Source organism: Gopherus flavomarginatus, chromosome 5, assembly GCF_025201925.1.
Source record: "Gopherus flavomarginatus isolate rGopFla2 chromosome 5, rGopFla2.mat.asm, whole genome shotgun sequence".
In the NCBI taxonomy this organism is placed as follows: Eukaryota; Metazoa; Chordata; order Testudines; family Testudinidae; genus Gopherus; species Gopherus flavomarginatus.
Window position 1 is genome coordinate 17,391,896 of NC_066621.1, and position 22,773 is coordinate 17,414,668.

Sequence of the window (22,773 nt, forward strand, 5' to 3'; positions counted from 1 at the left end):
CCCTTGCTCCCACCGATCCTGGCTCTTGGTGAAGTCCCATTAGACACGGAAAAGTTACAGAAACTTTGCAGGAAAGTTTCACACAAACTTTCTTGTCCTAGTGGCACCATCCCCCTCCCCACACCCACAGATCACCAGCTGGTGGGGCTCCATTAGCTTCCCTGGATTTTCACCAGCTGGGCTTCTGATCCCCATTGTATTGGGTGGTGGATGTACACACAGGGCAGTTGGTGGAAAGCAGCACAGCTATTTTAAGTTCAGTGGAGCCATGCTGATTTCCACCAACTGAGGATCTAGCTCAAGTTGTGCTCAGCCACAAAGAGCTACAATTCTCTTTATAATCCAGAAAGTTGGACAAAGACATCTACTTAACAAATAAAAAGAACAAGGAAGCCTAGGGCTCCTGCCAGTGGCTAGAGAGAGACAAGTCCCTGTAAATTTAAAGCGCGGGAGACAAAAGCCCCTTGTGCTTACCTGTGCTAGTGGGCAGGAAGGGTGTCTGATCCGGCAGGGGGTCTCCATTGAGTGAGTCAGAATGGCTTGAGAGGTCACTTCTCACCTCGGACATCTGACTGGGACCTGCCAGACACACCACATGCAGAGTAAGACAGTGAGAGAAGCTCACTGAACATTGCTAAACAACCCAGCCATAAGGAACTCTCACATGGAATGAATCAGCATGAAGACCTTAGGTGGGGAGACAAGGAGGAAACCGCACCACCCCAAGAAGGGATTTCTAACTCACCCGGGCAGGACACCTCTCCCCAACTGCCGCATCCACATGCACAAAAGTTTGCTTGATTGTTCAGCTGCAAGACACTCCAGCTCCGCTTAAACTTCCCTCCAGACACATTTCAGCCCCAGCAGCATTGAGGAATCCTGTGATCAGCCAATTCCCACCCCGAAGGATACAGAGACACATTGGAGAAACTCACTTTTTTTGTTTACACTTTAATGGAGCTCCCACAAGTGGAGTGTCATTCTATCGTCCTCTCCATGTGAAGGTCTCCTTCAGGTCTCTGAAGCTGCTCCCTTCTCCAAACACCCCACTCCTCCAGCCCTCTTAACTAGATTTCTTCAACTTGTCTTTCTTTCTTCCTTTGTCTTTACATATTCCTTAAAAGTGCCCTGCCTGGTGACTTGTCCCTGCCAGGAATGTCCTGCAGTTTCAAATAAAGAGGACACTTCACGTCTTTATCTTTGCAGCTCTTTCTTCAGGGCAGTGTTAGGTTACAACTGGACAAGTTTGTGCAGTCTATCTCCAGACTGTAAGCTCTGCCTCCCGTCTCTCACACAGGAAATTGCATTCAGGGCTGATTACCCAGTTTCCTTCATGCTGGAGATATTTGGAGTTCATGCAGCCTATAATAAGCTGGTTGGCACTATGATTTTAAAAAAGCAGTGAGAACCAACAAACAGACACAACAATCCACAAAGCCACTTTAAAAAGGAATGAAAAAAAAAAAAGCTGATTTCTTTTTTCGGGGAGTGGAGCCAAGCAGTCAAAGGATGGTGGGGGGGAACAGGGAAATGTGGGACAAGCATAGGCTTACTATATCCCTCTGCCAATGCTCAAGTCTTTGATCTCCACATTTTTTAATCCAAATTTGTTTTCCTTTAAACTCAAAAGATCAATTTTCAAACAGCAGCAAGGGAACAAAAAGGGACAGCAAGCCCAACTTGAAAAATCACCAAAACCTCCCTTGTGTTGCATGAACAGAAACAATAGCTTGTCTCCTCCAGTGGCAATGCTCCCAAATACCGATGTAGATGTGGCCCAATATACTTACAGTATGATTACATATTCTTGTGTGAAAGATTGTCATGTAATAGGACACACAGCCAGAAGTCAGGAGAGAGAGATTTTATTCCTGACTCCTCTACTAACTCACTGTCCGTCCTTGGACAAGTCACTTTCCCCTTTTGTGCCTCAGTTTCCCCATCTACAAAATGAGGACAATATTGGATTTTGTGGTTTAACTCGCTGGCTTTGAGATACTCAGATGGAGGGCAAAATATGATTAGAGTTATAAGTATTACTGTTTAAAGTGACAGAATGAAGTCAAGTCTCAAATTCCCTTTTCTAGTGTAATATTTTAATTACAGGAGCAGTTTGCATTTGGATTCACTGTTTCTACAGTTTTAATGGAACTGACAATGTAACATTTTTAGGTAAAATATGTACCGACACATTCTTTTTAAGACTGCTTTTTACACTACTGGAGCCTGACAATCCAGTATTTCCAAGTTTATTAAATAGGCCAGATTCTCCACTGGTGTAACTCTGGAGTAACCCCAGTGACATGAGTGGAGTTATTGTGGACTGAAACCAGTGTCAATGAAATCAGAATTGATCCAGGTCAGTAAGTGTGAATGGGCGTGGGTGTCATTTCCATGTCGTGGCTAGCATAGATTTAAAATTTACAGAGAGTCATCAGCGTGGTTCAGTGGATAAGGTGCTGGCCTGGATTCAGGACCTCAGCCACTGCCCTGCTGTTACCATGGGTGAGTCATGTCTCCTCTGTATGTCCTTCTTTCCCTTCCCACCCTTTCTGTTGTGTATTTACTCTGTAAACTCCTTGGGGGCAAGGGCTGTCTCTCTATGTGTATATATCACACCTAGCACAACGGGGCTCCGTTGCTGTTAGCCTTGCTAGCCATTGCTGAAATACGACTACTACTAGCTGCTGTTCCCAGTACAAATATTCACAGGCTCTGGGCCTGCCCAAAGAGCTCAATATCACAGATCAGCCCAAACTGCGCTCTAGAAGGCAACCAGCACAGAGCGTTTGGATTGGAGCTCTTTATAAGATCTAATTCAGACACGCAATCCATGGGAATTTCTTCCCTGGTGGAAGAAAAGTCTGAGGTGCCCTTGAGGACGCAAGCATCTAAAGGAGAAGGGGCAAGACTAGGATAAAATTTAGCAGGGATGGAGGCTGGGGTTTTGAAAGGTAACTCGCTCACTGAGGCTCCTATGAAAATTCCAGCCAAGGCGTATAGAAATTAAGCAGGGGTATGAAATTTCTCTAGGATCTAACAGAGAATGAGACCCTCTGTGGAGGTTTTTTAAACTGGTCTTTGTGATGATAGAATTCTCTATTCAATTCTACAAGGTCATTCATTAAAAAAACAACCACCACCACCTAGCAAAAGTTGGTCACTCATTAGTGATCTATCCTAATTGGAGAGTCCTGCTTTATCACTGGCATTGCAGGAGCACCCAAAACACCAGCTAGGTCTGCACCCGTTGTGCAAACACAGAGCAAGAAAGATAGTGTGCCCTGAAGAGTTTACAATCTAAACAGACAAACCCGACGAGAAAAAATATTATCTGAGCCAAGAAACCCCTGGTATTTGAAACAGTGGCCGTGTTATTCCTCTGACTTGACAGTGCTCCGGCCAGCTGCTGCACTCGCCATAAAAACCCAGCCAGTTTTCCACTAGGGTTCATTTCAAACAGCTACAACAGGGGAGCTGGCCTCACTTGTGAGTTGAGACACCCAGGGCGCTGGGATGTCTGAGCATGTCTCAGTGGGTGTGCCCTGGATTTCCTGACTATGATGCCGCACGCCTCTGAATCAGCCTAGGTAGAGGTCAGCCCTGTGCTTTGGCAGGAGCACATTCCTGTTTGCTTATCTGTGCCCCCATGCCTTAACATCCACTGCTTTCCTCCCGCTTCTGCCGGGGAGGAGGTCTTCATAACCAACATCAGAGCACGAGCTCCCCCCAGGGTGGATATACAGGACCCTCACTTCACCCTCCTGCTTCCTGGTAGCTACAGATGGGAAGTGGCCCAAGTCCATGAGAACGAAATGTTGAAATGTCAGTACTGCACTTTCCTCGGCTTGTAAGATTCATGCTGACAAGCAGGCAAATCCACTGAGTTTTTTCCTTTGGCCCTGACAGTTCTTTATTTATGCCAAGAGGAATCTGGGTGCACTCAGCGTCTTTATAATGATACTTTGCAGCTATCATCTTTATCATCTTAGCACCTTTCATCCAAGCACTTGATAACCATTAATTAAGCCCTCACAGCCCTCTTGTGAGGTGGGTAAGTGTTATTATCTCTGTTTCACAGATGGATAACTGAAGTACCGAGGGGTTAACCCAGCTGTCCAAGCTCACTCAGCAGATTAGTGGCAGGGCTCAGAATAGGCCTCAGAAGACCCAACTCCTACCCTTTTGCTCCAAACACCAGATAACACACTCTTCCGAACTAGGACCAGAACCCTCGCCTCCTGACTCCCAGGTCTCTGCTTTAATTAGCGAACCCCACTCTTTCCCCAAAAGGTGGGGAAAGAACCCAGGAATCCTGCTGAAACACTCGCTGAGAGGCCAGACGCCAAGTCCTCTGTTCCAACCATCCTCAGTTCTTCAAGAGCAGCATTTCCAGCCCAGCAGAAAGCTCAGTCTCATGATGCAGCCCTCAGAACAATGGGAGGGGACATTGAAATGGAATCCCAATTTCATGATGGTTCTAGAACTTACCATGCAGTGACTTTGAAAATCTCCTCCTCGGTCATCCATTCAAATGGGAGCTGCATTTCTCACATCCTGTCCTATGGCGCAGGACCCTGCATGCCTGCAGCAATGGTGAAGTGATCCTTGAACGCTGTGTATAAACTCTGGTGCTTCAGGATCCCTTGGGACAGAAAGTGTTACGTAAATGTAAGACAGTATTATAGAGCGGTCATATGGGCGGTAAAAAAACAACCATCAGAAAGATGCTTTCCTCAAAAATGGAACCAGAAACTTTGTTAGAATAGGGGAAACAATATTATCCTGAAAGCTGCTCTGTTGAGGGCCTGCCTTGAACCCACGAGTGGCCTGCCCTCTGCGGATAGCAGCTCCCTATTGATTCTTTGCAGTTCACAGTGCCGTGAGAAAAAGAACTAAAACTAGTTTTCTTAGGGCTTAAAAAACATCACAGGCCACATCTAAGCCACCCCATGGTTTTCCAGTTATTCCATCTCCCTTGATGTCAAATGATTTCCCCACTGATTTTCCAATGGTTTTTCCCACTGAGTCCAAATGATTTCTCTCCTGATTTCCTCCCAGCGCTCCTGGTTCAATTTCATGGTGATACAAAGGTGTAGCTTAGGGCAGGATTTGCTCCTGTGAAACATGTTTAAAGCAGCCTTTCCCTTTCCACTCTCATTCCATCTAACTTAATCTAAGACACCTGTCATCCTGGTATCTGATCTAAAGGCTGCTCTGAATTCCAGCAGGAAGCCCAGCACACTCCCTGGGGGCACATCCAGAGCACGTCACAGAGACTTGGGAAAGCACACGGAGAAGGACGGGAGCAGGAACAGACAAAGGGATGGCCGGGCCCATAACCTCACACAGCTGGAGATCTGGCTTTGAGGGAAGAGGAACAGGAAGGAATTTTCAGGGCATCTCAGCTTCACAGTGTGTAGAGCATGGGGGTCAGAGCCAGGTTCTGGCACATGATGCTTTTCTCCTCTACACCCGACCCCCAACGGAAACCCAGCCTGGGAAGCAGCCACCTCAACCCAGCCCTGACATTTCCAGTGGATTTCCCAGCGTAAAGGACATCCCTGCGAGGCGGCTGGAAATCATTCTGCCACATCAAAACAGAGGCACTAACTGAGAGGAAATGAATAAATCCAACACCTAGGGGAAAACGGCTGCATATGGGTGGGAAGGGGCTGGGGGGTGCTACGGTGGGGGCAGGGAGAGTGGTCCAGGGGATATAGCAATGGACTGGGAATCAGGAGAGTTGGGCTCTGCCACTGTCCTGCTGGGTGTCTTCCCTGCTCTGTGCCTCAGTTTCCCTCACACCCATTGTCTGCCTTATTTAGACCGTAAACACTTTACGGTAGGAGTTGTTTCACTATGAACGTACAGCCCCAAGCACGATGGGGCCCTGATCTCAGCTGGAGCCTCTAACCATTGCTGTAATAGAAATAAATAATAAGGCTCAGACGCACCGTGGATTCAGTAAGCCACACAAGGAACGAGACAGGCCATCCAGCAACACACGGAGTCGCCTCACACTGCAGCCAGGGTGAGCTCCCCACATCAGCTGCTCCCCTCTGTACCAGTCACCCCCCTCCATAGACAAACTGCTTATCCAAGCTGAAGATCCCAGCTCTAGGGGTGGAGCAGAGCGAGCCAGGGCCGGTATAGGCCAAAGTCAGGTTTGTTTCCTATGGTCCACTCTGCATCCCCTATGCTGTCTTAAGGGCTTGGCTACACTGGAGAGTTGCAGTGCTGGTGGTGGGTTTACAGCGCTGAAACTTACTCACCGTCCACACTTGCAAGGCACATACAGAGTTGCATCTCCCTGGCTGCAGCGCTGGCTGTACTCCTGCTCTGCCTGGGGTATAACAACTGCAGCGCTGGTGATGCAGCGCTGCTCCGCCAGTGTGGCCACTAAAAGCGCTGTTATTGGCTTCCAGAGGTATTTGGAGGTATCCCAGAATCCTGTTCAGCCACTCCCAACAGCGCTGCAAATGCTGCAAATGTGGACACACTGCAGCGCTGGTACCTGTCAGTGTGGCCACACTGCAGTGCTTTCCCTACACAGCTGTACGAAGACAGCTGTAACTCCCAGCGCTGTACAGCTGCAAGTGTAGCTATACCCTTAGACTCTACCTAATGCCCTCCTCCCACCCACCCTTCTCCAAGTATTTGCCCACAGGCATTTGGAATCAAAGTTTCTCTCTCTCCATTACAATCAGCAGCAGGAGGGGAAACAGCCAACACATACATACAGCTTAACAGGAGCCTCTCATTAGCACACTAAGCCAGGGTATTAGAACAAAAAGCTACAGTCGCAGCATTAGTAGATTACACTTGAAGATTCTCTTAAAAATGCCAGTATTATGAGGATGATGACCAGGGAGTGACTAGCACTTCCCTAAACTACCTGTTGCAACATGTGTGGCCAACCTGGTGTGGCCCAGGCATCACATTTGACCCCGGCAGCTAGAGAGTTAATTATCTGAGTACCTTACATGTGTGCTAATGACAGTACCAAATGTTTGGTCTGTTCCTCTTAGCTAGAAGTTTCTGAGAAGAGGAAAAGGCAATAGCATTGTTGCAAACCATGTTCTAGCCTGCACCTGATGATTCTGGATGAAGAACAGCAACTAGAAAGAGCATATGGAAGCCAGTTAGATAATGTAGTTGTCTCATATGTTACCATTTCTTTCCTATGTTGAATAGGTGGATTGAAATTTTTCTAATAAAAAGGGGCTTTTTTTAAAAAATGAAAATTTTCCTGAAAACGTTTTGATAAAAACATAAGAAGGGCCCTACTGGGTCAGACCAAAGGTCCTTCTAGCCCAGTATCCTGTCTTCCGACAGTGGCCAATGCCAGGTGTCCCAAAGGGAATGAACAGAACAGGGAATCATCAAGGGATCCTCCCCTGTCGCCCATTCCCAGCTTCTGGCAATTCTGTTATTCAATGAAAATTTCTGCTTGTCATTTTCAGTTTTAATTTATCAGGCTTCCCCCCCCCCCCTTTTTTTTTGGTAGTTCCCTCCTCCCTACTCAACTATTAATTTTGATTGGCAGATTTAGTCATATGGGGCAGGGGTGGGCTCAGAACTGAATATTTTCAAAACAAAAACAAAATTAGATTTCAAAATCAATTAAAAACACGCCATGGAATTTTTTAAAACAATAACAAAAAGAAAGAAAGAAATCAGTTCCACACAGAAAACTGAGAACTAAAATGATTGCCAGAATTTTCACAGAACTGATTTCATTTTTTTAAACCATCTCTAATTGCTAACATTTAAGCATTTTCTTAAGAAATCCAAGTAGGTACTTTGAGGTTATTTTCTTCTCAACACCAAAACCTGTAAGAAAGGAGTGACACACAGGAATGCTGGAAAAGGACTACATTGGGTTTCCTGGCCGTAGTCACCTGGCATGGATTAGGGTTACAGCCAATGACTAGGGTCAGGATCTTCTCTTCTCAGTGGCTATGGTTCCATCTTCCCTTATTAAAAATAAAATAAAATAAAATAAAGTGAAAATAAAACACAGCATCAACCACAAACTAATTCAGCCAATTACACACCACACACAAATAAAGGCCTTAAAGATGGAAGTCAGAGTAGATTAATTTAAATCACCTCCTCCTGATAGCTGAGGGAATTTTTTTTTTTTTGGCCCTGTCAGTAACGTCTTGATCAAACACCCACTTCTTGGTCTTAACACAGCTTCTTCTGCAATGGCCTATTCAGAGAGAGAGGCAATACTGTCCCATGGAGTTTGCACTTGCTGCTTTGGGTGTTTTTTGCTGCCTGCAAAGAGGAGCTAATCAGTGCCAATGCGCCTGCTGGTCTTGAGATGAGTATTATGTGTGGCACAAAGGAAGCCACCTGCAGCGCACAGCAACACCAAACTTTATTGGTCCTACAAAATCCACGAGCAGTGCCACGTGTTCTTGAGCACCATCTACAGGTGCATTTCCGATGCACTAGCTATTTACGGCAGTACAGACACGGACAAATGCTCTGCTACTACTGGGAGGGGTTTAAAAATCCCAAACACTTGAGGTGGGCACCAAAAGGGTGAATATTGGTGTCCTGTGCCTGTTTAATACAGAGGACAACTTGTGATGTTCCTTTAATGTGGTTTTGCACATTCCATAGAGTCTAGAGGGCCTGTCCCTCTAGGAGCAGAACGCAGCTGCAGCCACGTTTAAATAAAGCCTCAGTGCATTAGGTGGCAATTGTGACAGGCGGCCATGCTGTATGGAGCAGGCACAGAGTGGGATGGGTAACCCACTTGTCAAGTATATTACACCAGGATCTCAAAGCACTTTCCCAACAATTAACAAACCAAACTTTGCCACTCCTTACTACACTGGGCTGCCAACACTGTATTTTGAAAAGAAGGGACTGTTTTCTTAGCACCTCTGCCTCCTCCCTCCTCCCATTATTAATTATTATTATTAATAATAATAAGCAGAACTCACCTACATTCACCAGGAGTTTTTGTTGCTGCTTTTTGCGGCACTCAGCAATTCCTGATCTTGTTGTACAGACATGAAGAAATAAGGGACTGCTGGCAACTGAGGCAGGTGACTATTATCCCCATTTTATAGGTGGAGAAATTAAAGGGCAAAGATGTGAAAGAAAAAGTTGCAATCTGGGGTGAGTAATGTTAGACACCTACATCCATACTCGGCTGCCTAAATAAGCAGTGGGATTTTCCAGGGATCTGTCTTCACTGCAGAATTAACTCAGAGTGACCAGCATCCAGATCTTAGCCTGCCACACTGCACAGCCTGGCCTGAGTTACTTTGTCCTCCCTGATACTATGCTCCTCAGTGTGCGTCACTAGGATTTGTGGAGGCACATCGTGTGGTCCTTTGTGCTGTAGTAAACTGAGCCGGTTTAGGATTCTTTCCCAGTGAATTGTGGGAGAAACTCTCTGTGCTTCTGAGTACTTGAGTGATTTAGCCTTCATTCTGGGTGGGTTACCAGCCCGAGTGAGATCACTTGGTGTGGCAGGTCTATAGTCCCAGCTGGGCCAGCTAGCTGGGGTAAGAAAACACCACTTAACTCAGGACAGAGGTTTGTGTGTGTTGATCGTAGGAGGTGCTCGGGAATAACACCTGAGTAAGAGCTGAGTTAAGTCTGCAGTGAAAACAGATCCCACAAAAATGCACCAGTTAATCATACTGAAGCCAGTGGAAGCTGCAGGTGCTCACACCTCAGAAAATAGGTCTCTTATTTAGGAGGCCTACTTTATAGACACACGTTTGCAAATTTTGGCATAAGTGACTAGCCTAAGTCCACACAGGAAGTCTGTGGCAGAGCTCAATTAAGCGCAGCTGTCCCAGCAGAGAGTTAGTCACGACACTGTCTTTCCCTTCTACTTCAAAGTGATATTTTGCAACTTATCACCCTGGAAGATTTCCTCCTCTGGACCACATCCTCAGCTGGTATAAATCAGTGTCACTCCGTCAAAGTCAATGTGTGAGTCAAGATTTACACTTCCATTTTTCACAAAAATTTAGTAACAGGACTTGACTTTTCATTTTACAGGATGTTTTGCAACATGCTCTAGACCTAACCAGAGGCAAATTCTTCTCAGTTTAAAAAGAGAAAAAACAAAACCAAACCCATGCCATCTGAGAAACCACACTGCAGCAGAGCGGTAAACCTCCCATGAATGGTGCCGTACATTTCAGTCTACGTCTCAATACAGAGAGGAGTTGTAATAGGCTGAGTCGTGTTTGAGCAGGGCCAATGCCATAACTGTTCTGTCTACATAATTACCGTTCTTTGTGTGCACACAAACCCTCTAAACAAAATTACACTCTCAAATCATTCCGTTCGGGGCGGGATGGGGTGAGGGGTGGAGGGAATGTGGTTTGCAAGGTTTTGAGTGAATGACCCCACTGTTTTATATTTTCAGCGAAAATATTTTGATGAAGCACGAGCTATTTCTGTAAATAGTTTTTTTAAAAGGAAATGGACAATTTATTTTTTTTAAATCGGCCTTTGGAAATTGAAAAATGACTTTGCCTCTACTGGCTTTGTGAGGAGTCTTCATCGTTAGAGAGGAAAGACAGAGCCATATGGAAAGATGGCAAAGCACAGTGCCTGATGACATAGGAACATCTCACAACCAGTCAGTTTCTCCCAGCACAGGTCATTGTGGGGAAAATGGTGCAGCTCTCAAGCTAGAATCAATGATTTGCATTATAATAGGGCCCAGGGGGCTTCATTGGGGCAGGTGCTGTATAGACACATGGAAAGAGACATCCCCTGTCCCAAGGAACTTACAGTCTAAATAAACAAGACAGATGGGTGAGGAAAAGAAAGAATATTTCCTTTGATAGATGGGAAACTGAGGCACAGAGAAAGTAAGTATGGTGAAAGTAAATAAGGACATGTTATTTACTCCTCATAACACAAGAATCAGGGGTCACTCAATGAAATTAATAGGCAGCAGATTTAAAACAAACAAAAGGAAGTATTTCTTCTCACAACACAGTCAGTCTGTGGAACTCTTTGCCAGGGGATGTTGTGAAGGCCAAGACTTTAACAGGGTTCAAAAAAGAACTAGATAAGTTCATGGAGGACAGGTTCATCAATGGCTATTAGCCAGGATGGGCAGGGATGGTGTCCCTAGCCTCTGTTTGCTAGAAGCTGGGAATGGACGACGGGATGGATCACTTGATGATTACCTGCTCTGTTCATTCCCTCTGGGGCACCTGGCACTGGCCACTGTCAGAAGACAGGATACTGGGCTAGATGGACCTTGGTCTGACCCAGTATGGCTGTTCTTATGCCTAAAGTCAATCAGCAAACTTATGGAAGAACTGAGACCTGAACCCAGGTGGTCTTGACTGATACGTTACTACAGTGATACTCAGACCTTCAGTGGTTCAGGAGCCCAATTAGTGATCAACATTACCCAAAAAAGCCACAGTAATGCAAATTCATTGCTTCATTTACTCTCTCCCTAATTATCCTCCCAGCAACATGACTGATCAAATTTTCTACAATTGATTAATAACATAATAAAAACATCCTGACTGGTTAATCATTAAAAGACATGGTGTTTTAATATCGTGTGCTGCAAAGAGCCGCAGGAGATGCATAAAAGAGCCACTTGCGGTTCCTGAGCCTCAGTCTGAGTATCCCTGCTCTAGTATATTAACCACAAGATCAACCTTCAAGTACTGACACTGCCTTAGTACTCTGGTCCCAATTTCTCACCAAACAGGTGTCCCTGTGGAAAAACAGTGCAGGCAGCCAACAGCATTGGGGACACTTTCCTACTGCAGCCCTGACCTATACCAGCAGGAGGCACTGTATGGAACTGGTTGCATGGGAATTCTGGGCTACTTCACTCACAGCAAGAATCACCATTGGTGACAGGGCTGGGGCTGTATTAAACTGCAGATGGATTTTCAATGGTTTTTACACTGCCCACAGGTAGTCACTTTTCTGTGAAGTTACACACACACACACACACACACACACACAAAATAAAAAAACAGAACACTCAACAATTTGGCTTCAAAATTTAGACATCTCGTGTTTTCAAAGTGGAAAAAGAAATTGACGGAACCCATTTTTCCTGAAAACAAACAGTGCATTGCAACAAGATATGGAAGCGATCACATTCACAACACTTGGACTTTCATTGCAAATATTTTTGCCCACGTCTACTATAAACCTGAATATGAGTGCTGGTTCTGGGCGGGAACTCACATCTGCTCCAGTCTCCACCTGTACCAACAGGAGTGAACAGAGAATCAAGAACCGATATAAGAAGACTGTGTGGGGAGCTCATAGCTAACCCAGACCCAGCCTCTTCCAGCAGGAGGCTCTGTAGAGAACCAGAAATTGGTGTAAGAAGACTGAATGTGAAAAGGGCTCACAGCTATTCCAGACCCAGCCTTTTCCAGCAGGAGGCGCTGTTGAGAATCAGAATTGGTGTAAGAGGAGTGGGTATTTGAACAGCTATCAGCTACTCTATGCCCAGCTTCAATCATCTGTAGAGAATTAGTAGCTGACAGGATCATTGGCTGTGCGGAGCTCACAGTTACTCTCCGGCCTGTTTCCCAATTCAGAAAATGGAGATTATGATACCCTGCTACAAACAGAAATTGAAGGATCGAAGCAAAACCTAGTTAGGTTTGGGACATAACAGAGTGAGGCCTGCGGTCTGTCCGGTGCTTTCTTCATGCCCAGTGATAATCCAAATCCTTTCTGTAAACACTCACAAAGAACCTTGCTTTCAGTTTCAGAGCAACCATTGCCACGTCTATATCCCTGAGCGCTGGCTGACCCCAAAACAGCCTCATGACCCAACCTCCCCTGCCCACCTCCAGCCTCCACCTCTGCTGCCCAGCACACCACTCCATCTGCTGCCCCACAGCTGGCGTTTAGGAGCTGCGTGTTTGCATCACAGATGAGACATGCACAGGTTCTCCCAGTTCTGGGCTTCATGCATCACAAGGGAGCTGTGAGATTTTGGTCAATTCTATAGGTTTCTAATAAGTTTTTTGCTTATTATTATTCCCGGGGGGAGGGGGGGAGGGCGGGGAAGCAGGCAGTGGTGGTAAATTAAAGCATTTATACACATTCTTTTTTCCATTTTTTAAAAAAGGGCTAATTAAAAGATTTTTCTCTCCTGCGATCCTCCCAATTTTACCAGCAATAATTCTAACCTTACAGTCTTTATTAAGGGGGAAAGACACCTGTTTTTGCAAGCCAAATTTTGTCTCTTGGCATCACTGATGTAAATCTAGACAGAGATAACATGGGCCAGATCCACAGGCAGCATAAGTTGGCATAGCTCATATCAACCCTCTGCCAAGCACTAGCAACATTTCAGGGACTTGCAGTTCTGCTTACCAGAGGAGGAAAAATCAGAGGCATGGAATCTGGGTATATTCTTAGTGTAGCTTACTTTATGTGTTACTATATACACCAGTACTTGAACAGAGGCAGTCAAAGGGCACACAGGCAATCCCCTCTTTCTGAAATTTTGGCCCAGCCATTTCCCAGGCCCCAAGAATTGACTCTAGTTAGCGCAATTAATCCAGAGAACAAACCCTCTTGCTGTTTGCAACAGCTCTCTTGCACGACTCTGTATCACAAAACTAGCAACGATACAGTAGGTCTTCAAAGACTGGGTGCTGCTTGCAGGCTGAGGAAAAGAAATTTGTCAGACCTTGTGCGCCATCTGGTGCGTCCTATCATAACAGCCTTATTGAGATCAATGCTGCTTCTCCGATTTACATCAGCCAAGGACTGGTCCTGTAAATATTCACCATCTCACTCCCCTCGACAGCCCAGCCAGAGCAGGAGAGAGGGAACGCTTCAGAACTATGCCCCATGTGACACCCTAAAGTTAACTGACTTCATTCTGATATATCTACAGGTCAGAGGTACATGCTTTTGCTCTGACAGGGTCATTGAAGTCCTTTAACATCCATTTAAAAAGGTATTACTAGATGAAATCTTGGACCAAGGTGCTGCTTTCATTTACAGATAAGCTCACTGCAATAATCAAGCCCAGCCCAGACCCTTCCCTGGTCTTTGTTCAGTGCCTTTTATAGCAACACCGGAAGACCACCTGCAATACTCAGAGCGAGAAAGGAGGCCAGTAAATCAGTAGAGAGCTGGAACAAATAACCCTTTGACTGTACATGAACTCCACGTGAGAAATGATGTTTGCTCAAAAAGCAGGGAGTTCATCTGAAGCAGGAAGTGTCCTGGGTGGGAGTTTGCACTCATTTGTTACCACAGGCGTAATCTGTTAAATGAGTGATGATCAGCCATGCAATGTATTAGGAGAATGAGACTGGGGTCATGACAAACAGAAGGGTGAATTTGCTGGCTCAGATGAAATAAGAACTAACCCCCCTATTTTGTGCTCTGAGCCAGAGTCTAACTTTTCTTTCTCGGGATCAAAAAGTAATAATCCTATTTGCCTTTCCTCCCAAGGTGCTTCTCAAAGTATATGCTGAGTCACTAAAATACAGCCACCATTGGGGTGCAGGGCAGTCCCTGAATAATAGGCTGGATAAAAATACAGGGGGAAGAGGGATTTTGGTTAAGGGTACAGGGGATTCTCACAGGCAGTCAACACTGGCCTAGCCCTGCTCCCATGGAAGTCAATGGTTCAAACTTCCACTGGTTTCAATGGGAGCAGAATTAGAGCAACACTGACTGTTTCTGAAAGTCCATCCCAAGGGGCAGAGAGTATCTGAACATCCACGCAGGCAGGAACTTGGTCTTTCAAATGAGATTGTAGAGTCCAAAGGGCATCTAAAATAGAGAGAGGGGAGCCAGGGGCCTCCTGCTGCCATTTTGCTAGCTCCTGGTTTCATTCTGGTCTGGGGGTGTTAGTGGATCCGGGGAGGGAGGTTGTACACCAGTCTCCTTCTTGACTTGGATACTGGTTTAGCAATCAGACAAAAAAAGCTTTCATATCTCAGGAAAAGGTTTATGGTTCAACAGTTAAAAAGCTCCTTCTCCAAGCATTAAATCAATCCAAGCCATACATTCCCCACAACAACTGACAGTCTTGTACGGAGTGAAGAGCCCCCCTTCGCCACGTGAGCTATCACAGCATGATGCTGAATGGTACGCTTGGAGACGGGAACCAATGTGAGGCTGCGCTGAGTCTAAATTGTTTAACAGGTCTTTGGCCACATAGGGCACTTGTTTAGGAAAACTTGTGCATGTTTGAATCAAGGGATCCAGGGTGAACAGGTCTAGTAACAGCCCCTGGAATACTGCTTTCAGTTCCAGGCACCAACAGGAAGATATTGGCAAATTGGCGAGAGTTCAAAGAGCACTAAAATCAACCATTGGGCTGGCGGGGTGGATTTAGGAGGAAAGATTTAAAGAACTGAATAGACACAGCTTGGCTAAAGGTCAACTGAATGGGGAAGGAGTCATAACAGTTTCCTAATAGTGGAAAGGTCTGAACACTGATGGGAAATTATCTTGGTGCAGTCGGTGTGGTGTAAGCACAGCTCACTGGACGAAATTCAGAAAAGGAAACAGTTCCACATTAGGCAAAAGTTCCCAACAGCAAGTTGTTCAGCTGTGGCAGGGGCTCCCCTGGGAAGTGGTGGAAGCCCCATTGCTTAAAACTTTTTCATTTGCAAGCAGGGTTTCAAAGAGCTCCACCTGGTCGGTGCTGGGTGCTTTTGCAATTCAGACCCTTACTGCACAGCCTCAGTGGGAGCTGAGCTCTTTTGAAAATCCAGCCCTGCTTGTCTGTGCTGAGCCACTGGAAATTTGGCCTCTAGATTGAAGAAATCACTAGGGAAAAAAAATGTACTGTAGGGAACAATTTCACATGAGCAGAGACATGAAGTAACTGATTGGATCTTTCCAGCTCTGTCTTCTGGGATCCCATCTTTAAAAATAAGAGGAGGAGTGGACCAAACTTTTCCTAACTCTGATAAAGTTTTGGGTCAAGTTTTAGAGTGAACTTAAGGTTGGTCTGGGTTCGTTCTGAGTTCGTCTGAACTTGTGGGGGTGTCCCAAAAACGACAAGTATTTATTAAAAGTGTTATTCAGTTTCTAGAAATGCCCCACAATTGACGAAGATGCGTTAATAGCAGATCTGCTTAAAGACACGCAAAAAAAAATTGCTGACCCCCCCCTTTTTTTTGTGGTGTTACGGACATTTTTTCATCAAACTTCTGAATTTTTTGGAATTGGGTGCACAACTCTCATTAACTTCTAATAGGAGTTAGGATCCCAAGCGCTAGGATTGCCTTTGAAAATTGCCTCCTAAACAGTTTTCTGGTGTGTTGGGAAGATAAGTTAAAGGAGAAGGGTCCTCCCCATTTTATAGTTATGCTTTTCCTGTAGCTGTTGATAGATCAGTGAAGAAGTGATGCTGTTGCGTTAAGAATAGAGCTCTTTTGGCGTTCAGGCATGACAGACAGGTTGCACTGTAACAAACATACGTTGCTGATTCAAACTTGGAGGTTTAAAATCATTTTTATAATCAAATTTCAGCACACTTGTCAGCACAGCACGAGCACCTTCCAGTGGCGTCTTGAGCAAGGCAACTAACAGCTGTCACCTTTGGGCTCTCATCCCCTCCTGCTGCAGAAGGTTTAAAAAACATACACAAACACAGCACAGCGGGTGCGTCCAGAGAGCAAGGTCAGAGACGTACACCTTGCACTGACAGTGGGAGGTGGGGCGGTTTGTAATGGGCCTTGGACCCAAATCCTCAGAGGTATCTAGGCTTCCAACTTCCACGGATATCAACGGCCCAGGTAACTTTGGGGGTCTGGGGCGTAGTTCCTGAGGGAAGTTTATTATTGTAGTCTTGGGCCACCTTTCCTCTGCAAAGCAAACTCTGCTCAGCGACAGCGGTGACAATCATCACCGTCAACGGCTTAAATGATACTTTCTGTCCCCCCCCATCCTTACCGTTTTTAAAGACATAGTGCATTTTGATTCACTGAATGAAGCAAGCGGGATTCATTTTTTCCTACTCCATCCCTGCTCATCAGGTGTCATGGGAAACAAGGGCTGGGTGGCTAAGCCCAACAGCGCCCTCTGCTGGGGGGCCTTGGAGCAAGGCTGGGATTGGCAAGAGCCCAGCTGTGAAGATTGGAAGGTCCTTCATGCTGTGGGGGGACTGATGGGAGAAGGGACAGAGAAACAAGGAGGTTGAAAAGAGAGAACACAGACTCTGCAACTTAGAACAAAAACTCCAGCTGGTATCCTTGTGGGCAATTCCAATCTCTTGCCCCTACAAGACTCTCCTGCAAATCTATGTCAGTAGAATTATAGGGAAGGAAAGGCTCCCTGCCCTATCCTGGGCTAAACATCTGTTTGTGCTATCACTCCTCCACGCCGGTGTGGTTAGCTCAGTTGAGGAGAGCTTTTCAAGTCAGAGTCTTGTAGTTGAACCATCAAATGTGGGTCCCCTTCCCCTGCTGCTTCTGCACCTCAGCTGTGCTGCCCTGTTCTATTAATGTCCCATTGCCACGAGGGCCATCCCTCCCTGAAAGCCAGGGTTTGCCTAAAAGATTAACAGTGCTAAACGCATAGAGCTTGGCTTGGAGGGAGAGAAGTTAGGTCGTCTACCACTGTTACAGAGGACACCAGCACCAAGGGCTGGTGAGAAACTTCCTGTACTGCAAGGAGTGATGGGATGAATGTAAGACAGAGAAGATAGAGGCACTGCGGTCTAGTGGACTGGACTAGGATCCAGGAGATCTGCATTCAAGTCTCAAGTCTGTCACACCCCTGCTGGGGGACCCTGAGCAAGTAGTTTCTGCTCTCTTTGTGCCTCTGTTTACCCACCTGCAAAATGGGGATGATTATACTCTAGAGTCTGAGTACCATTCATGGCCTAAGCCTTATCTCCTTGTGCCCTCCCATCTGTCTGTTGTACCTACCAGTTGTTTCTCATCTCATACTTGGGATAGAAGCTGTTTGGGGCATGGCCAGTCTCTTTGTTATATGTTTGCACAGCGGGGCCCTGGTCTCTAGATACTACTGTAATACAAAAATAAAATAGTCATAATATCAGGAGGAACTTTAACAGGGAGATGCAACAGGTAGGGTCCTACCAAATTCACGCCCATGAAAAGCACATCACAGACTGTGAAATCTGGTCTTCTGTGTGCTTTTATCCTATACTATCCAGATTTCACAGGGGAGACCAGCGTTTCTCAAATTGGGGTTCCTCACCCAAAAGGGGGTCACAAGGTTATTTGAGGGGGGGTCACGGTATTGCCATCCTTACTTCTGCACTGCCTTCAGAGCTGGGTGGCTGGAGAGTGATGGCTGTTGGCTGATGCCCAGCTCTGAAGACAGCGCCCCACCAGCAGCAGCACAGAAGGAAGGGTGGCAATACCACACCATGCCACCCTTCCTTCTGCGCTGCTGCCCTCAAGGCTGGGCGGCCAGAGTGGCGGCGGCTGACTGAGGGCCCAGCTCTGCAGGCAACAGCACAGAAGTAAGGGTGGCAATACCACGCCAGGCCATCCTTACTTCTGCGCTGCTGCTGGCGGCAGCTCTGCCTTCAGAGCTGGGCTCCCAGCCAGCAGCTGCTGCTCTCCAGCTGCCCAGCTCTGAAGGCAGCACCGCTGCCAGGAGTAAGAGTAGCAGAACTGAAACCTCCCCCCCACCCCCAATAACCTTGTGACCCCCACAACTTTTTGGGTCAGGACCCCTACAATTACAACACCATGAAATTTCAGATTTAAATAGCTGAAGTTATGAAATTCATGATTTTTAAAACCCTATGACTGTGAAATTGACCAAAATGGAACTGTGAATTTAGTAGGGCCCCAGCAATAGGCCAAGGAGGAATTGTGCTAGTAAGAGTGGTGGGAGCCCAGAACTAGACTGGACATAGCTCTGTTTGTACAACATCTAGCACAATGATGTCCTGGGCCGTGACTGGGGTTCCCATGCCCTATAATACAAAAAAATCACGATCCCCACAGCAATGGGCTGGATGATGCAATTGCTCTTTTCCCATCTCTAAATGCTCCGGTTCCATCATGTAGCTGGACTAGGGACGGGGGTGTTTTCAGCAGGATTTCCACATCTGTCTGGAAACCCTGGGCGCATTGTCCAGCGTGTTAAACAGTGGAGGCGATTACCAGTTGTGTGTGTTTTTAAGGCACTGCTCTAAGCATCCAACCCAAAATAGCCCTAAACCTCAGTAAACACCAAGAAGGTAAAAAAGTTGTTTCTCCCCCGCCCCACCCTCAAACTTAAAAAGAGCATAGCCCAAAAAGCAGCCAGCAAAGCAGCATAGGTAATTTATTTTATTGCATTTTATAATGCCATTGTCCATACAGATTACATGCAGCTAGATCTACTGTACAAGGGTTTACCGTCTGCCAAAGCAGACACACGGAAGTTCAGAGTACAAATACACAGCAATGCTATTTCCTTTATACAGCACGGGCATATGGCAGTGATGGGGATGGCAGGAGAGGAAGAGTCAAGGTTTATGCACATCCTTCTGCCACCTTCCCTGTCCCCTCCTCCACCTCTTGAAGGATCGTATCCTCCCACTGACCAACGCCGAGGAGGAAATTAAAAAAGTTACCATCACTGCAGGTCTAAATTCTCACCTCCCCCCTCCTTCGAGCCAAGAGCAAAGAGAAATGCAGACTTCATGGTCTGAATCATGGGTGGGGAGGTAGCTGAGTAGGCAGCTGGAACTGTAGTATGGGTGAAATTTGGAAAGTGGGGTTGGTTTTCTCCTTATGCAACAATGCCACCTTCTCCAAAGGCTAGGGATTGTGATCAGGGAGAACAAACTTCCTTTGCAACTGAGCATGCTTAGAATGAGGACCTGCAGTGGCCATGGAGGGTACTACAAGTGCAAGCTGAGTTCAAGTCAGGTCAGCAGGCCAATGCTCCCTCCTCCGTCCACCCACTCAGACCAACAAGCCACGTCAGGGCCTGGCTTCATGGCTAAGCTGACACTGATTAAAAGTCACTAGTCATTGGTTTTGGGGTGTTCCCGCCACCTGAGATTCAACAAGGGGTTTGGAAGACTATTGCCAGGGTTGTGCAGAGGTCAGAGAGGCAGAGCTCTGACTGTGGTGGAGGGGGAAATAGGGAAGGATGACGGGACAACTGGCTAATGATTCTTCTGTTATAAATTCAGCAGGAATTCTAAAAGGGTTGGAGGAAGGGCTGCGCTGCCAGTCCCCTTCAGCCAGCAAGGTTTTCTCACTTGTAAAGGCAGAGGGTGACCCCATTTCTGCTCAGTGTGACCAACCCCTGCAGTTCTAACTACGCTTTGGGGTGTTCCAAATCTCAACTCCCAGTGGCGGTCCATATTTTGCAGAGGGTGCCTATGTTTACAAGAAGCTGAACCTCAGATCTGAGTGTCCTCGAACTTTGGGGTCAGTCAGAATCCAGGGCACAAAATCCCACAGTTGGATTCCATCTCTTATTTTTTAAAAGCTTCCAAGAACATAATACATTAAAAAAAAATGACGACACTGGATATTTATGTAAACAAAAGACCTTTGGTTGAATTAAACTTCAGCTGTCTCTGTCCTCCCTTCCACCTCCCCTAATTCCCAGTAAACACTGACTGGAAATGGTTAGGTCAGGGAGCCTAGTTCCTTTCTTCCACTGGTTGATCTGTCCCCTCACCTCTCTACCACTATAAGCTAGTCTCACACACAAAAAAAATAAAAAATTAAACCCAAGACAACATGGAAAAATGCAATACTCTCCAAGTAAAGCCAAGGAGAGATACCAGAAGAGCTCCCTAATTTGCAGAAAGGGGTTCTAAACTTTCTGGGCTATTCCCTGCCCAGAATAATGCCATTAGAGAAAAAGGAACCAACAACAGAAAAAGCTCACGGTAGTAGGTTTAAAACCAGTATATATATCTCAATATATACAGACATACACGATTCTGCCACACGTTGCGTTTGGTCCTTTAACTCTCCCACCCCTGCATGAACCATGTTTTGAGGTAACAAGGCAAAGAATTTTAAAAATTCAATGGGTGAAAAGAAACCACGCCCCCCCCTTAAGTACTGTACGTCGTTTGGGTGAAACGTAAGAGAAGGTTTGTGCGGTATTGTACCTTCATTATACACATCTCCGGAAAAAGGCTGGGCCAGACAACGAGGGGGGTAAGAGAATGAAATAAAAATTACCCCTGAGTATCAAACTGGACACATTTAATGTGACACAAACACTTAATGTGGCTTGAACAATTGGGGCAAACAAAAAACAGGAGCGCTTGGAGCTGTAGAATATTCCAAACCTGCACATAGTTTAAAAAACCCTTTATATTTATGTATATTCATATATAATTTATATAGTGCTCTTCTGAGCCAGATCATGGCGTAACAACATACAAGGACACACATTATGGTTGATGAGCAGAGAAAAAAGTAGCACAAGCCAGTTGCTTTTTTGTAACAGTACTTGTGTGCATCCTATGGGTGGCGGCGTATGTGTGTTTTGCATACAGTGGGGTTTTTGTTTGTTTGTTTGTTTTTTAAGTAACATTGAACTACTAAAGTAATAATAATGAAATTGAACTTTTTTGGCTTATCTAGAATGAGGTGGCAATATGCCATGGGGCTACCAACTTTCAGGGTCGGGCTAATGCTTTGGCAAGGCTGTAACACAAGGATAATACCAGCAGATAGACAATGGTGATCTCAGAGAGGAAATTACAGCTTTGGTACCCATTGTGTCGCAGATCCCTTGGACAGGGTGTGTTCCCTGTTTTGTGTGCACATCTTTGGGCGGGTGTCATTTATTCTCAAGAATCCAGGATCACATTTTGCCCCATCTCTATAGCTTGATATGGATCTGTTAAGGAGGAGTGCTTTCCGCTACAGCCTTGTCTACATTGAAAAAAAAAAAATCACATTTTATTAGAGCTAACATGAGATTAAGCCCACAGGTTTGTCACTCACGCTGGTGTAACTGTGCAGACTTCAGTGGAGTTACTCTGCATTTATACCAGTGTAACCTATATCAGCATCTGCAATGTAGACAAAAAAGACGTTGGGCCAGATCATCAGATGGTGTTCATCTGCATAGCTCCACTGACTCCTGGGACCCAACCATCTTTGCCTACCTAAGTCATATTAGTTAACACGTTCTAACATGATGCAGTTTCTCAGGGCAGGCAAACCTTAAGGTGGAAGCATCAGTTCTAGGAGTTCACATCTGTGTTGGCAGCTGGGCATCTCATTTGGGAAGTCCCTTTCTGTTCAATTCCAGATCAGATTTTCAGGGGCACTGCAGGTCCCCACTGGCTCCAGATAGAGTGTTTTCAGGGTGCTCCAGGCCTCTAAAAATCATCATATCCTAAAATATCGAGTGGAGTCAGGCATGTAGTTTAGTGCCAGCCAGTTTCAGGTGTGCTTTTCAAGGGTGGGGAGGAGGTTGGAATTTCACTAAACAGAGCATCGAAATGATTTTCATACAATTGTTTTGAAGAAAAAAAAGTTCAGAGAGCATGAGAAAGTGAAATGAACCATAAACAGAAAATTAAAAGGGAGCAGGCCAGTTTCACCCTCCAAACTGAATGAAATGCCGATATCTATATACGAACAGCATCAATGATGAAAAAAGTGTACCAGATTTTGAAACTCCCTTTCAAAGTTTACTCATCAAAGGGGGAGGGCAGAAGGGACGGAAACGGACTAATTAGACTCACTGGAAACCACACATGGGAACATTCTCAACAGTAACCCTTTAAGGAACACGCTCACTTTCTGATGAAGGTGGCATGAAAGCCACAACTCTTAGCTAGCAAAT

The 22,773-nt window shown here is 45.8% G+C and overlaps 2 protein-coding genes across 5 annotated transcripts in view; both read right to left on the bottom strand.

The window, feature by feature from the left end:
* Nucleotides 1-1,271, bottom strand: part of MDFI (MyoD family inhibitor) — a 40,156-nt gene extending 38,885 nt beyond the window's left edge. For 2 of the 4 annotated variants that reach the window (XM_050957116.1, XM_050957115.1), the window contains exons 1-2: nucleotides 936-1,271; nucleotides 475-579 (exon numbers count right to left, since the gene is read on the bottom strand). In XM_050957116.1, coding sequence (XP_050813073.1) covers nucleotides 475-522 — 48 coding nt within the window. In that variant the 5' untranslated portion in view covers nucleotides 523-579; nucleotides 936-1,271. Of the gene's footprint in view, nucleotides 1-474; nucleotides 580-745 lie in introns of all 4 variants that reach the window. The other 2 variants (XM_050957117.1, XM_050957114.1) reach the window with 1 other exon arrangement.
* An 18,015-nt stretch (nucleotides 1,272-19,286) lies between these two features.
* The window catches only part of FOXP4 (forkhead box P4), a 142,061-nt gene continuing 138,574 nt past the window's right edge, over nucleotides 19,287-22,773 (bottom strand). Inside the window, exon 18 of the transcript XR_007774914.1 lies at nucleotides 19,287-21,851. The gene's annotated coding sequence lies outside the window, so the exon portion shown is untranslated. The remainder of the gene's footprint in view (nucleotides 21,852-22,773) is intronic.